Source organism: Psammomys obesus, unplaced genomic scaffold, assembly GCF_907164565.1.
Source record: "Psammomys obesus unplaced genomic scaffold, mPsaObe1.curated_primary_1811, whole genome shotgun sequence".
Taxonomy (NCBI): domain Eukaryota; kingdom Metazoa; phylum Chordata; class Mammalia; order Rodentia; family Muridae; genus Psammomys; species Psammomys obesus.
Genome location: NW_026590859.1, coordinates 582183 through 596256, shown reverse-complemented (window position 1 = coordinate 596256; position 14074 = coordinate 582183). Strand labels below are relative to the sequence as shown.

At 44.0% G+C, this 14074-nt stretch overlaps 1 protein-coding gene across 2 annotated transcripts in view; it reads left to right on the top strand.

Moving 5' to 3' along the window:
- Positions 1-14074, top strand: part of Plxna2 (plexin A2) — a 205636-nt gene that overhangs the window by 24714 nt on the left and 166848 nt on the right. For both annotated transcript variants that reach the window (XM_055609140.1, XM_055609139.1), the window contains exon 3: positions 4366-4548. In XM_055609140.1, the coding sequence (XP_055465115.1) occupies positions 4366-4548 (183 nt within the window). The remainder of the gene's footprint in view (positions 1-4365; positions 4549-14074) is intronic.

Below are 14074 nucleotides of genomic sequence, written 5' to 3'. Positions count from 1 at the left end.
AGCTATATGCTCTCAGAGAGCTTACTTACTAGTGAGCCAAGACAAGTGAACACGAAAAACAGCCTAACCTGAAGTGCTGGTGCACACTTGTCAACTCAACACTTGGAAGAAGTGAGGCAGTAGGATTAGGTGTTTAAAGTCATCCTTGGCTACATAGTGAGCCTGGGAGACTCTCAGACAAGTGACATGACCCTGCCCACCAAATGGTAAGTTTTATATAAAGGAAAACAGGGACCAGTACTAAAGAATATCCATTATTGGGAGAGGAGTATTTAAAGCAATGTCTTAAGTGAGGGGAAAAAGGCATCTTAGAGAGAGGCAGCAAGAACGGAAGAACTTCTAACATGCTTAAATGTCATATAAGCATGAAGGAATCCTCACAGTTTTATTCTAGCATATGAGAGAGGGTACCACCGCATACATGTTAAAATGTCCTTGACATCTAATCAATTAGATTAAAAATCAGTTCTTCTACCTGTATCCTGTGTGTCCTTGAACAAGTTATGTGCTTTATTTGAACTATGTGTTTTTCATCTTTAAAATAGAAATATTACTTTCTTTTCTATTATGAGGATCATATTATATGATGATATATGTTTATGAAAATAAAATTCTTGGCACACAGAGCTGCTATGATTACCACTGCTAATGATAGTAATAAAGGTCTAATTATTTGCCTAGTTATCTTACTTTCATAAAATGAGGAGACTGGATTTAGGTAATCTCCAGTTTGCTTTATAGCACTACAGTTTTATGAACAAAGACCCTCTTCAAGCAAGAGAAATGGAGAGGAAATGTAAGGGTTAGCCCTTTGTAGCATCCACCCTGCTTCCCATGGCTTACAGCAGGACTTGTCAGGAGGAAACTCCTGATTCCTGCTTGCCTGTCAACTGCAGTTAAAAGGAAGAGGAAACTGTGCTCTGTTCCAGTGGTGGTACAGAGAGACAAGCCCCTGCTAGTGACCATGGGACATCAGAAATACTGGATGATGGCTAGAAGGACAAATGCAGTGGTTCTCAACCTTCAGAATGCTGCAGCATTTTAGTACAGTTCCTCATGTTGTAGTAATCCCAACCATAAAATTATTTTGTTGTACTTCATAACTGTAATTTTAGTACTGTTATGAATTATAATGCAAATATCTGATATGCAGGATATCTGAGTTGTCACCCCCAAAAGGGTTACGATCCGCATGTTGAGAACCACTAACTTATAGGAAACAACTCTCATTTCTATCATCACCTAGGCCAATACCATTTCAAGCACCAAAATAGTAGGGTGTACAAAATGTTGGTCTCCACCATCTCCTATAGACCAAAGGTCCCAGAGCTGGGGACTGGATACGCTTTAGTGAAGAGAAGCCATGGCCCTGAACTTGACTTTAACATAGTCTGTGGCTAACATTTAACTCTCAGGTCAAAGATTTAAACACTGTTTCCACAAAAAGCACGAGGAAGGCACCCATCATTCACAAAGTATCAGTTATACTTGAAGGGGTGTTTTGAGCAGTTGATTACTTCACCCAGTCCTCACAAGTAAAGCGCTAATTATCATCTCTTTAGAGATAGAAAAACAAAGACCCAGGGAGTGTAAATAAACTGCTTAAAGCTATATAACTGTGAACTCAAAATCGGGGTCTGAATTCAGGGCATCACACAGACCTGATGCAAGCTCTAATGGTCACTGCCGCTGAGAAGTGACTCATACTTTAGTGGACTACCCACACAAATGAAAAGGAGCATCAGGTATTAGAAATACCTGACAAGATATTGAAGAAATTGTCATCTAGCCCCTGGCTCGGGCTCAGGACAGATCACTTCTTTTGTAGTTCTGGGAGTCTGGCATTAGGAAAAACGCAAAGAAACTCACTGTTGACAGCAAGGGTTTTTCACTTCTGTCACAGTATCTCAGTTGTGCTTAAGTCATAACTCTCTAGCTCTACTGGCCTCTGGATAAAGTAGTGGAAAAAACTGAAACCAGAAAAGCGAACTATAAAGAATTTTGACAAAAATCTGACTCAACTATTATTTTATAGATGAAAAAACAAAACAAACAAAGTGAGTCCCAGTGAGGGTATATAGCAATAAGAATATGGAGCTCATACAGTAAGGACAAGGCTACCATTTAGATTATCTAACTTTATTGAGCAGCCACTGCTTCTAGAACAAGGGTGAGACAGAGAGACAGTGAGGGTAGAGAGCAGTGGCTAGTGACTGTCTGCTTGACACTACCCAGTAACATGATGGAAATCATAAGCAACTAACTCCATACAACAGAGGACGAGGGAGAGCCCAGGTTTGCAGCATTTGGCAATCCCTGTGGTATAAACACTGCCAGGGAGGATGGACTCAAATAGGAGTGACATCAGTGAACGTAGAGGTATACGTAGACATCTCTCATGATCTGGCACTAGTATACCATAGCTTCTTCCCTTCCAAGTGGCAGTGTGGAATCTCTGCCACCCAAAGTTCAAGGCCATTCTTATACTAAAATTTGGTGTTCTTTCTTATGAGTGCTCGTGCATTTTGTTAAGTACCACCCTTCTTGCCAGTAGTAGGAGTGGCAGCTGTCCACAAGCACCAAGGTCCCAGAGACATGTCCTGGTAACCCTCAAAACTAAGGAGGGAACACATGAGTGAAAAAAATAATGTACTCTATCTTACTAACCAGTTATCCTGAGGAAATGAAGCACCAGTTTGCTCCTCCCTGACGAGGGTAAAGAAGCATGGCTGGGGTAGGCCTCAGTGCTACGCACAGATATATCTTTAGTTTTCTGGGAAGCTTTTTCTAGACCAGGAGGGAACAGCTCCCCCAGCATTCAGGGTGTTTTCTGGTCCAGAATCTGCAGCCTTCACAGCAAGACTTCATGCTGGCTAGTTAGCTGATAAATCTTGGAGCCTTCAAGGAACAGCCTCATATCAAGAACTGTGTAACCATTTTCCTCAAAAGTCATCCAGTTCCCTCCTTTCTTTCCTCTCTCCACCCAGAGACAGACAGACAGACACTGAGACTGACTGAGCTTACTGTGGCTTTTTGAAACTTAAAAGTCCATCCCCAGTGACATACCTCTTCCAACAGCGCCACACTTCCGAATCCTTCCTGAACAGTCCACAAACTAAGAACAAAACATTCAAATATATGAGCCTATGGGGAACATTCTCATTCAAAGTGCAACACTATCCATCCAATTCTTCCTTTGACAGCTCCAGAAGAGGGTGCTGTGGCCGCCAGCAGACCCAGCCAGAATACAGGGTAGGAATGAGTCTTCTCATTCTCTGTACAGCAAAGTTTTCTCACTCATTCAAGGCCTTCTTTCAAAGTGACTCAGCTCCTCCTGGCCTAACATTAATCCCTTCAAAAGGCTGATATAAAAAGAAATCTCTTTGAACACCTATAATGTGCAAGAGATAGTGGCACACATTGATAAAAGTCTTTTACATACAATGTGTCATTTAATCCTCAAAAATTCTTCCCAAAGGGGTAGGGGATATAAATTCCAAATGAAAAATCTAATATAGATTAAATTTGCCATCACAGCCTGTGGTATAGGCCTGTAATCTAGCTACTAGGGAGGCTAACTCAGGAAGATTATACGTCCACACCTTGCCACGGCAATTTAGTGAGACCCTATCTCAAAATAAACAGTAAAAAGAGGACTGAGGAAGTAACTTAGTGATAGAGGACTTGCCTAGTATGCAAGAGACCACAGATTCACACCCCAGAACTCCAAAGATAAAGGATAAAGAAAGAGAAGCAAGCAAGCAAGCAAGCAAATACTACAGCAAAAGACAATATCCAATATTATCATGGACTTTCAGTGTGTACCTATGATGGCAGGTAGTAGTGCTAGTTTAGTGGCTTAAAACTCCTCACGCCTCAAGGAAAAAACTCTACAGCCTAAGAAACACTAGTGGCTCAAATAATAAACAGGCAACTTCTAGGCCTGTAGCATCATATAATACTGCCTGTAGGCTGAATATCCTTTGAGGGAACCCTGTTTCAAACAAACAGATCTTCACAGACAGACATAGTCTAAGGGGACATGAAAAGAACCAGAAGGTGAGTTCAAGAAGTCAGCTTTGCAACTTGAGACTGGCTTTCCTGGCAGAAAGGTGAAAAAGTGGACATTTGATTCTGGGAAAGTGGAAAAGGCCAGTCATTTGCAATCTGGTCCTTTGGGGGCCAAGATGTCATTGTGGGCCAGTTGACAGTGAGCTTTGTCTCCTAACATGTTAGACCCCTGATTTCAGGCCTAAGCCTCTCTGAGGCCTGGTACCCTCAGGCTGACAACAATGGGGGAGTAGTTCAAAGTGACACTGCCATTCTTTACCTGTGATTCACTCTAGTTCTCTCCTATCCTTCCAGCCAGTCCCCATTGATGATAACTTCTGTGGCCTGGACATCAACCAGCCTCTGGGAGGCTCCACTCCTGTGGAAGGACTGACCCTGTACACCACCAGCAGGGACCGCCTGACCTCTGTGGCCTCCTATGTTTACAATGGCTACAGTGTGGTTTTTGTGGGGACTAAGAGTGGCAAGCTGAAGAAGGTAAGAGCCCAGGACCTGGCTCCTCTGACACACTGAGTCTTCAGTTGAGGCACTCTTCTAGAAGGTGGAGATTTAACTAAAGGCAACTTCATGTTTTCTTAAGGGAAGGGAAGGAAGATAGGCTTCTGTTTTATGGTTTAGTTTTAAGTTATTTCCTCCAGCCACCAATCAGTGAGTATCTAGGAAATACAAATATATTTTAATGTTTTCAAACATTGAGGTATTGGGAAGGTACACTCTTAATTCCCAAGTCAAGTACAACTTTGTTGCTATTGTTGTTGTAGTACACAGTGTGAGTCGTGTGCATCACAACTCCTGCCTGGAACCAGGATACTGGTTGTAAACTGAAAGAGCTTTGTTAGAACAGGTCTGGGATCCTAAGAGCTATAGTGGTAGATGCTGGCCTCAAGGTGCATGATTGGTGCCTAGGAACAAGGCCATTTACCTACCTTTCCAGCAGTTATAGATTGCCCCCTCACCTTCTCACCCAGCAGCCAGCAGGGAGGCGACATCTTCCAGGCCTCCTTGGGCAGCCCCACAAGCTGGAGGGAACAGGCTGTCTGGGACTGGCAGCAAGGGGCCCCTCTGGTGAGGGAGGCTGAAGCCAAAAGCTTGTACCTACTTGTCAAGTGCTTCAGGTGTGGAGAGGGAGCACAGTCTGGCTCATTATGTGGGATTATAGCAGCTACATTCTTTCCGGTCCCTGCTAATCCCCTTTCCCCGAGTTTATTCTCCTGCCACTCCTCACTAGTCCCAGCACCTGTGGATCAAGGCACAGACAAGACTTTGCTGTACTTCACCCTTTGATGTTGACATTACCAGGCTCCTTCCTCCTAATCCATTTAGAGCCCTGGGAAGTTGTTGTTGGGGAATGTAGAAGGAAGAGAGCTGGGAGAGTCTGAAGAAGAATTTCCATATTCTTCTTCTTCTGAGTTGCCGTAGAGGAAGTAAGAAAGAACTAGTCCAAATTATGAGAAGATAAAGAATCTTCCAGAGTTTTTTGGTTTTGGTAATTCCAAATTCCTTTGACCTTTCTTTGCTCTTGGGAAATGTTCCTACTTGTCTCTGTCTTGCACCATCACTCTGCCGCACAACTATGTACCTGACTTGGCTTCAGCATGTAGAAGAGAGGATGAGTGTGGTCCTATCATTTGCTTGCCTAAGCTGGGGAGGACAGGAGTCATTCCCTAAGAACTATTCATTGAGAGAGGAGTTACTCCCTAAGGTTGGGAAGTGGTATATTTTGCTGGTCACATCTCTCTCTGTCTACCTCTTTGCTCAGCAAGGCTCACATCATCCAGTTGGGCACATGTGCCTGACGCATGGGTCTCGGGCAAGAGAGAAAAGCAATCCTCAGCAGGCCATGTGCCATGTTCTTAGGTATCTGCCCTGTAAGGCATCTATTACTCACCTATCTGCTAAAGGAAGCACTGTTTCTAAAATCGCACAGAGGTGGTCTCTGGTGCAGCAAAAGCAGCAGCTATGCTGGTGCAGTACTTTATCCATTGTTCTCTTGCCTCTAGTTGCTGGTCCAGACTCTATCTCCTCTGCTTCCTTGGAAGTTCTATTAAAGGATGGTTTATTCATACTAATTCTTTTCAAGCTCATCACCAAAGTTTCACTATTGGGTAAGCCTAACAGAGTAGAACCATCCCTGCAAAATAGAACTGTATTCTGAAAAGCCTTGAGGTCATTTAGCCCATTACCCTCATTATTCCACCGAAACTTAGAGAAGTATAATGACTGATCCAGACACAGAGATGTAAAGCTTGCCCTGACCCCCAAACTTGGCACGCTTTTTCCTTCAAGAAGTAGCTGTGGAGCCAGAGGATGGGGGTGATTTTTCAGGTCTAGACTTGCTACAGAGTTCAGTCAAGGGCTAGTGTCTCTACTCTTTTTTGGCCTTGGACCTAAATTAAGAAATCAGTATTACTAATTAAAAGAAGAATGGCCCAGGCAAACCTCAAGGGATCATCTACTGACCACCTAGTATTCATGTGTCTTGCTCAGTACACATCTGAGATTCTCTCTCTCTCTCTCTCATACACACACACACACACACACCTGAACCTGTACACATGTGCACACACACAAAGCAGTCCAAGGTCCAAGAAGTTCCCTGGGCCTTATATGAGCCGTACAAGTGACTGTGGAGGTAGAAGCTTAAAGGGCAAGGCTGCAACCATAACTGCCCACTTTGTGTCCTAACCTGCAAGTTGTCTGTGTCTTTTTACTGTGAGATTGTGTACCTTTGGCTGCTTGTATGAACTCACGATACCTCTGTGTTTTCTTCTGAGCAGCTCACCCTTCCCTTCTACCCACACTCCTTGGAGGTACTGGGTATCCATACCTAGTAGCCGCCTGCTTACCCAGCCACTCACCCACACTCTCTCCAGAGAAAAAGCCCATGAAGAATTTATGGAATGTCCTCAGGAAATTGTAGCATGGTCCAGGCTCCATAGCTCCTTCAACACAGGAAGGAAAATTAAAAAAAAAAAAAAAAAAAAGCTAAGAGTCAGGCAAGGAGAGGGAATCTGGGTGCGTCAGGGCTACTCACTTCTTCCATGCCTAGCCAGGCGTCTCCCAGACGGTCCAGCCCTCATCTATAGAGGCTGGTAGGAACAGGATGTCCCTGAGAGGGGACATGAAGAGGAAGTGAACTCACCAAAAGTAGCATGGCCACAGTGTGATCTCAGCTGCTCATACCCATAGGAAGCCCAAAGCGTAGGGCCTTGTGTTCTGAGGCACCGGCAATTTGAAAACAGGGAGAACAGAGCTGAGACCTCAGAGCTGAGATATAGTACTTATAGGACTAAGAGCTGTTCTTTACTGGACGGTGCAACAGCTCGCAAATGGGTGTGAGATCAGTCTTCAAGGTCTCGTAAAGGAGGCAGAACACCAGGTTTTTCTTTTTAAAAGGTGAATTAGAGCTTAATATGGCTCTGAATCCAAAGAGGAATGCAAGAAAAGGAGTCAGGATTAGAGCCCAGCCAATTGTTTGGTACAAGCTTGAGCAAAATCAATTAGTCATTATCATAGAAGCAGAAGAACAGCATCCAGATCATGAACACCACTGACCCCACTTTATGAGGGAGATAATATCATAACAGTGTGTTAAGAAACCAAGTATGAGATAAACAAGGGCAGCAAGGATGTGGGAATCATGCTGTATTAAACGTATTTCTACAATCCTGATAATCTGAGGAAAAATAGCAAATCAAATAGATAAAGATGGTTCTCCAAGTAATACAATTTACTGAGCACCTCTTATGTTCTTGTTGCTACTTTTAAGACCTTTGCATCCACTAACTCATGCAGCCATTCTGAGATGGGTGCTGTTATAACTCCACTTTGCAGATGGAACATAAAAGTAAAGAAAGGTGAAGAGATTTGTCCAGTTCATGGCTGAGCGCAGATTTGATTCTCACTTGTTGACATGCTTAGCCATCAAGCTGTGGAAGATGAATTAGGCTTAGTCACTGTGGCCCCAGAGGATGATATGTGGGAAATGCTGCTGCAGAACCAACTTTTCCTGTAACATAGGGACGGAGCTGTTATAACCAAACTGTCTTACTTGAGAAAAGTAATACCTGGTCAATAGATATACCCAGTAAGGGGTACTCTAGAAAGACTAACTCTAACCTACTTTAGCCCAGCATCCAGTTACAGAATCTCTGCCATGGTTCCTCTGTTACAGAAGACTCTGACTCCTTAATGGAACATGTGTGTGGTACTTTGAACGAGATGTCCTCCATTGGCTTATATATTTGGATGTTTGGTCTCTAGTGTGTGGACTGTTTAGGAAGGATTAGGAAGTGTGGCATTGCTGGAGAAGGTGTGTCACTGGAGGTGGGCTTTGAGGTTTCTAAAGTCCATACCCAGCTGGTCTTTCTCTCTGCCTCCATCTTGTGGATAAAATGTAAGCTCTCAGCTACTGTTCAAGCACGCTGCTTGTCTTCTGTTGCAATACTTCCTGATATGACCATGGACTCAACCTTCTGAAAATAGAAGCAAACTTCCAATTAAATGATTTCTTTTATTAGTTGCCTTTCTCATGGTGTCTCCTCATAGCAATAGAACAGTGACTAACACAGTGTGACAATAAAAGACAGGCCACAGCAAAGAATGAAAGCAAAATCAAGAATGTCGGGGTGCCCTAGATGTGGGCTTTGCAGTTCAAGCTGGGTTGAGCCTGCCTAGAGCATGACCATAAGTTTCTCAGGTTCAGGGAGAGGTGTTGGGTATGTGCAGGGCAGAGCCAAGTGGTGAGGGTGCCTGGAGCAAGACACAGGGGATGGGATTTATGGTGTGCCTGAGCACTGTCCCTTATGATGGCATCCTCCTGGTTAGAGAAGGCTGTAGGAATCCAGAGAAAAGAGACACTGGGAGTCAATGCCCAAGCAGGTAGAGGAAGAGTTTGGTCAGGAATCTGAAACTAAGTTCAGACGTCTGTTATAGGGAAGAGTGGTGTATGTGCTCTGAACACAAGTTAGCGGAACACAGCCAGGGGCCATGCTGAATCGGGGAAAACAGAAGTGTGTGGGGGAGGGACTAGCTCATATTTCAGACGGCTACTGCTCTGGTTCCTTCCCACTGTTCACAGTGGCTGGAACTCTGCCCACCTGCCCACCCCATTGCTTCACATCCTACCACATACTCCTGCAGAAGCTAAGGTGACACTCTGCTTCAGCCCTCCAGTCCTTTGGAACTGAGGATGTAAGCAGTAGTGAATACTGCTGTTTCTCTCCCCCTGGTCTTATAACTTGCCTATGTGCCTAATACTTGTGACACATGCTGTACCCTGTTACTTCAACCATTGAGGGAATTGCCTGCCATACACCCCAAGCATCTGACCCCACTGACAGATAAAATACCTCACATTAGAGACTCTGTAAGCTGACCTCAAATGCACTGGGTTGTGCTCTGCCAAATCCGATTGCAATAATTGGAGTAGAATCAGATGCCAAGAGTGACTCCTACAGATGGGACTGTTGTAGAGAACAGCTCTCATGATGGATGGGCAGATCCATTGGCTGGCAGTGGATGAGAAGTCATGGAAACAGAAACACTCTTACTGTATTACATGAAGAGAGTGATGATTTTTGGGTAATATTTGTATGAGGGAGTAGAGGTGCCCTGTGACATTAGCTGGTAAGGCAGAAGGGGACAGCACTTCCAGGTTGCCTAGAGGTGCTCAAATAGCTCACCTGGATCGGATGGGAACTTTGCAGTAGGCAGGTGCAGGGGCCCAGGCAGCCACTGTTCCTCTAGCAGCCCTTTGCTTTTCAAGTCCTAGGACATTTTTACAAAGTCACTGAGACTGTTCAAGCTTAAAAAAGGCCCTGGCCCTTTTAAAGTCACTTTTTAAAAAATAATTAGCTAACAGTAGCCACTGAAATTCCCAAGATTTTTTTTAAGGGATATTGTTTCTGCTTTTTCCAAAAAATAAAAATCCATCAAGGTAAGGCTTCTGGTCTTCACTTTACCAGACAGTACCCTTTCTTCTTGTAATCTCACAATAGATTGCATAAGCAAAGCCAAACAACATGTGAACTTCTTGCATTAGTAGCTTAGGCCTTGAGGACTTGATTAGGTTCCTTCCTAGGGCCTAGGGTTAGTGCTCAAAGGTTTGATAAAAGTCCGCCTTTATACACTCTTCTCCCCACATGGCCGCACTGACATTCACACTGACTTCCTAACACCGAAGTTCCTAACCTGTTACTTGGCTTCCCTTGTGGTTTGGGATCACCTCACTATGGCAGCTGGAAAGACCTATTTGCATGAAAATCTGGGAAACATGACTTTCTTCCTTCCCAGTCCTACTGAACAAGAACAATAGCCATTGGTTCCTCAAAGTGGAAATGATTCACTTTCTTTGCATGAATCCTTGATCCTGTAAACAGCCAGGAATAGGAGCTGGGAAGGCAATTCCAGAAGCCCTCCTGCTTATCTTGAGACTGGAAACATCTGATCAGGCCCCCTGGCATCCCAGCAATGCTGAGCTCTAGAGTAGTGGTGGGCTAGCAGATGCTCTCTGACCTCCCCAGAGCCTACACCACAGTGGTGGGGGTACTGGCTCCAGAGCTCACTGCCAAATCACTGTAATGAGACTGGCTCCTTGCCCAGACTCCTGCCACCAAACTCACTATTTGTGTTGTTGTTTTATAGACCCCTTGGGTCTAGAGGACTGGTCTTCCCAAAGCTGGGAAAAGAGGCATTTGATTGGCACAAGTCATACTGGCAGATACCCCTCCCCCTCCTCCATATGTATATCTGCATGCTCAGCCATGACAGATGTAGGAGTAGGAAGAGTGTTTCAGCTCTATCCAGAATCCCACCTGGCCCCAGGGAAAGGGCTTCCAGTCCCCCAGAACCCTTATGAAAAGGGAAACTAAGGACATTTTTTTTTCAGCTTTTACCGTACAATCCTAGTGACTCCTGTTTGAGGTATAAAGCTGAGTGTTCTAGTGGCTGTTCAAAGTCTAACAGTTAGCCCTTGAAACTTGGGATTTATTACAGGAAGGTGAAAACCAGGAATTGTGCCTTGGGGAAGGAGGGTGGAGATAATGATTCAAGTTCATAACATCCAGATGATCCAAATAGATTTTGTAGAATGTGTTACAGGCCAAGGTGCTAATGTGTAGAAGCCACATCCCCAGGGAAGTGTCCACTGCATACACATATGTCATTTAGGCAATTAGGTGTTGCCTACCTTTGAGCTGGATAATGGACACATGTCTCTGTCAGAAGGGACTTCCAAACAGCTGCTTCAGTCCTTTTCCTTTAGGGTGGGACTAATATTCATAATGGAAATTCTTTGGTTTCATGTAATCTGGTTCTGAATACAACCTACAAGCAATGTGATCTCTGAACTTTGGTGACTTGTCCTGTACCCTGCTCCATGAAATTATAATTTGCTATTGGAATAGTATTTATTGTTTGTAGTAATTTGAATGAGAATGCCCCCCCCATAAGTTCCTATATTTGAAAACTTATCCTAGTTTGTGAAACCATTTGAGAAGAATTAATAGGCCTTGTTGGAAGAGGTGTGTCACAGGAGATGGACTTTGAGGTTTCAAAAGCCCATGCCAGGCCCAGTGTCTGTTTCTGTGTTTTTCTGCCTCTCTATCCATCTCTGTCTATCTGTCTGTCTGTCTGTCTTTCTCTCCCTCCTTTCTCTGCCTTGTACTTGCATTTAAGATGCAAGCTCTCAGCTACTATTCGAGCACCATGCTTGCCTGCCTGCTGCCATGTTCTCTGTCATGGTGATCATGAACTCTAACGCTCTGGAAATGTAATTCCCAATAAATTATTTTGTACATTGCCTTGGTCATGGTGCACCATCATAGCAATAGATGTGTCAGGAGCTAGGTAGAATAGCAGTGACTAAAACTGTCAGAAGTACTCATCCTAACAGTTATTTTTACTTACCATGGGAAGATACACATAAGCTAGAGGTGAGCATGATCTGTATGGGTGGATGGTAAATGCTGACAGAAAAAAAACGTTCAAGGGAACAATTCACGTGAGGCATGGAGGACAGAGTTTGGCACAGTCACAAAATATGGCCCTTTCCTTCTCTTGTTTGTAGAATAATGTAGCAACAAACACTTTGGATATTTGACATAAGGATTAAAAAGACAGTATATAAAAATTACTTAATAGTGATTGTTACTGAAGAGTTTTTTGTGGTTGTGAACATCTTTAAAACTTCCCTCAAATTCCATTTCTTCCCTGATTCCCTGGGGTTAGTGACACTGTCAGATCAGGCTTCCCTTTAGTGACATGTGTACAAGGTCAGATAGAGGAAGACACTCCTGTCCCTACCCCCAGTCCTGAGTCATGGGAAAAAAAAAAGTTGGAAGACTGGCCCAGTTGAGCCCATCTAATCTAACCCCGCTGGACTTTGGCATCCAGCTACATTAGTCACCAGTGAGAGCAAACAATATGTGCTGGCCCTCCCTAGGGCGGAACTGCAGGAAGTGAGGTTCTATGCCTGCTGCTTTGCAGAATTAACCAAGCCAGCACCGTTCTCTCTGGATGCCTGCACACAAGCCAACCACAATATTGTGGTGCCGCACAGCTCTGCCATCGCATCCTGAACTATGTGATGTACGGAGCAGTTTCTTCAGCTGGACTACCATTGTCTTTCTTGACATTGCTGTGGGAATCTAAAGTGAAGGATGTAGAATATCTGCTAGGGAACCTTGTGTGGAGCTTAAAGGAGCTTAGTGAATGGCAGCTGTTGGCACTGGCATCCTCACTGTTGTGTCGCTTTACTCATTCCTATACTGTTATTCTTTCAAAGGTCTGGTATGAGTTCCTTTTGTTTCTATCCGCTTATCAATCTCACATTATTTTTAGATGCTCAAGAAGAGTTGGAGTTGTTCTGTGCTCGCTTGCATCTGGTAATACTCTATATACTTCTTATAGCCATATGGCTAATCAAGGGAAAATGTGGACATTGGAGAAAGAATCACAAGCATTCCAGGGTTGAGATCAGCTCCACATATATTTAAGTCATTCGCATAATTCAAGATGATGAAGTGAAAAGCTCCTAGCTGCTGGAATAGCTGGCTTTTTCTTCCCTTCCTGTCAGCACACCTTCTGTCTAATGAGATGCAAGGCACAGAGGATGAACCTTGAGTTCTGAGCCCTCCTAGTCTATCTCAATCCTTTTTCAGACTTCAGAAAGTTCTTTAGGCTTCAAGGTGGAGAAAAAAATTAAAGCTCTGAGGCTAACATATCCCAACCATTCACTACTCTCCTACCCATCTGCATTCCATGCAAAATCTCGTGCTTCCAGATGAGTGCTGTCTCTTTCCCTGGATGGAGGCATAGTATCAATGGGCTTTGTTTAATCAGGTTGTTCGCTGTTTGACTGTTTTAGGATTTTTGAATAGTCAATAAAGACAAGGGTAGAGACTACAGAGTTGGGACCTGGGGGAGACAGGGGTCAGGATCCTTGAGGAGAAGGCTGGCACAATCAAGCAACATCAAGAGCCTTCTTATAACTGAAAATAGATTTTACAGCCAGAGGGGACTGTAAAACAAAGTCCAATGTAGAGATCCTGGACAATGAAGTATGTATCATTCCACTTCCTGGAGAAGCTGTCCAAGCCTTGAAAGGTTGGATGATCTACTCAAACTCACACAAATACTTAGTAACAAAGAAATTCTGGAGTCTGGGTTTTAGGCATTTCATCTTGGGGCCCTTCTCTTAAGTGAAAGAATCTTTTCTTTTGCTTTTAATATTAGACTGACTACTGCTTCTCCCTAGATAGCAAATATTTTCTGAGCGGAACCCAACTTCAGTCTTGGGATTATTCTCTCAGAGCAGGATCCATCTAGCCTTTGCCAGTCCTGACCATGTAGTATGCTCTAGAGTGAACTGCTTTCCTGACCCTTCAGTTCACATGTCTAGAATTCTTACAAAGCCTGTCCAGCAGGAAGGCGACTCAGCACCAAAAGTTTGCCCTGGGGCTGAGAGGTTCTGACAAGTCACTGCAGCAGGACTCTAATCATA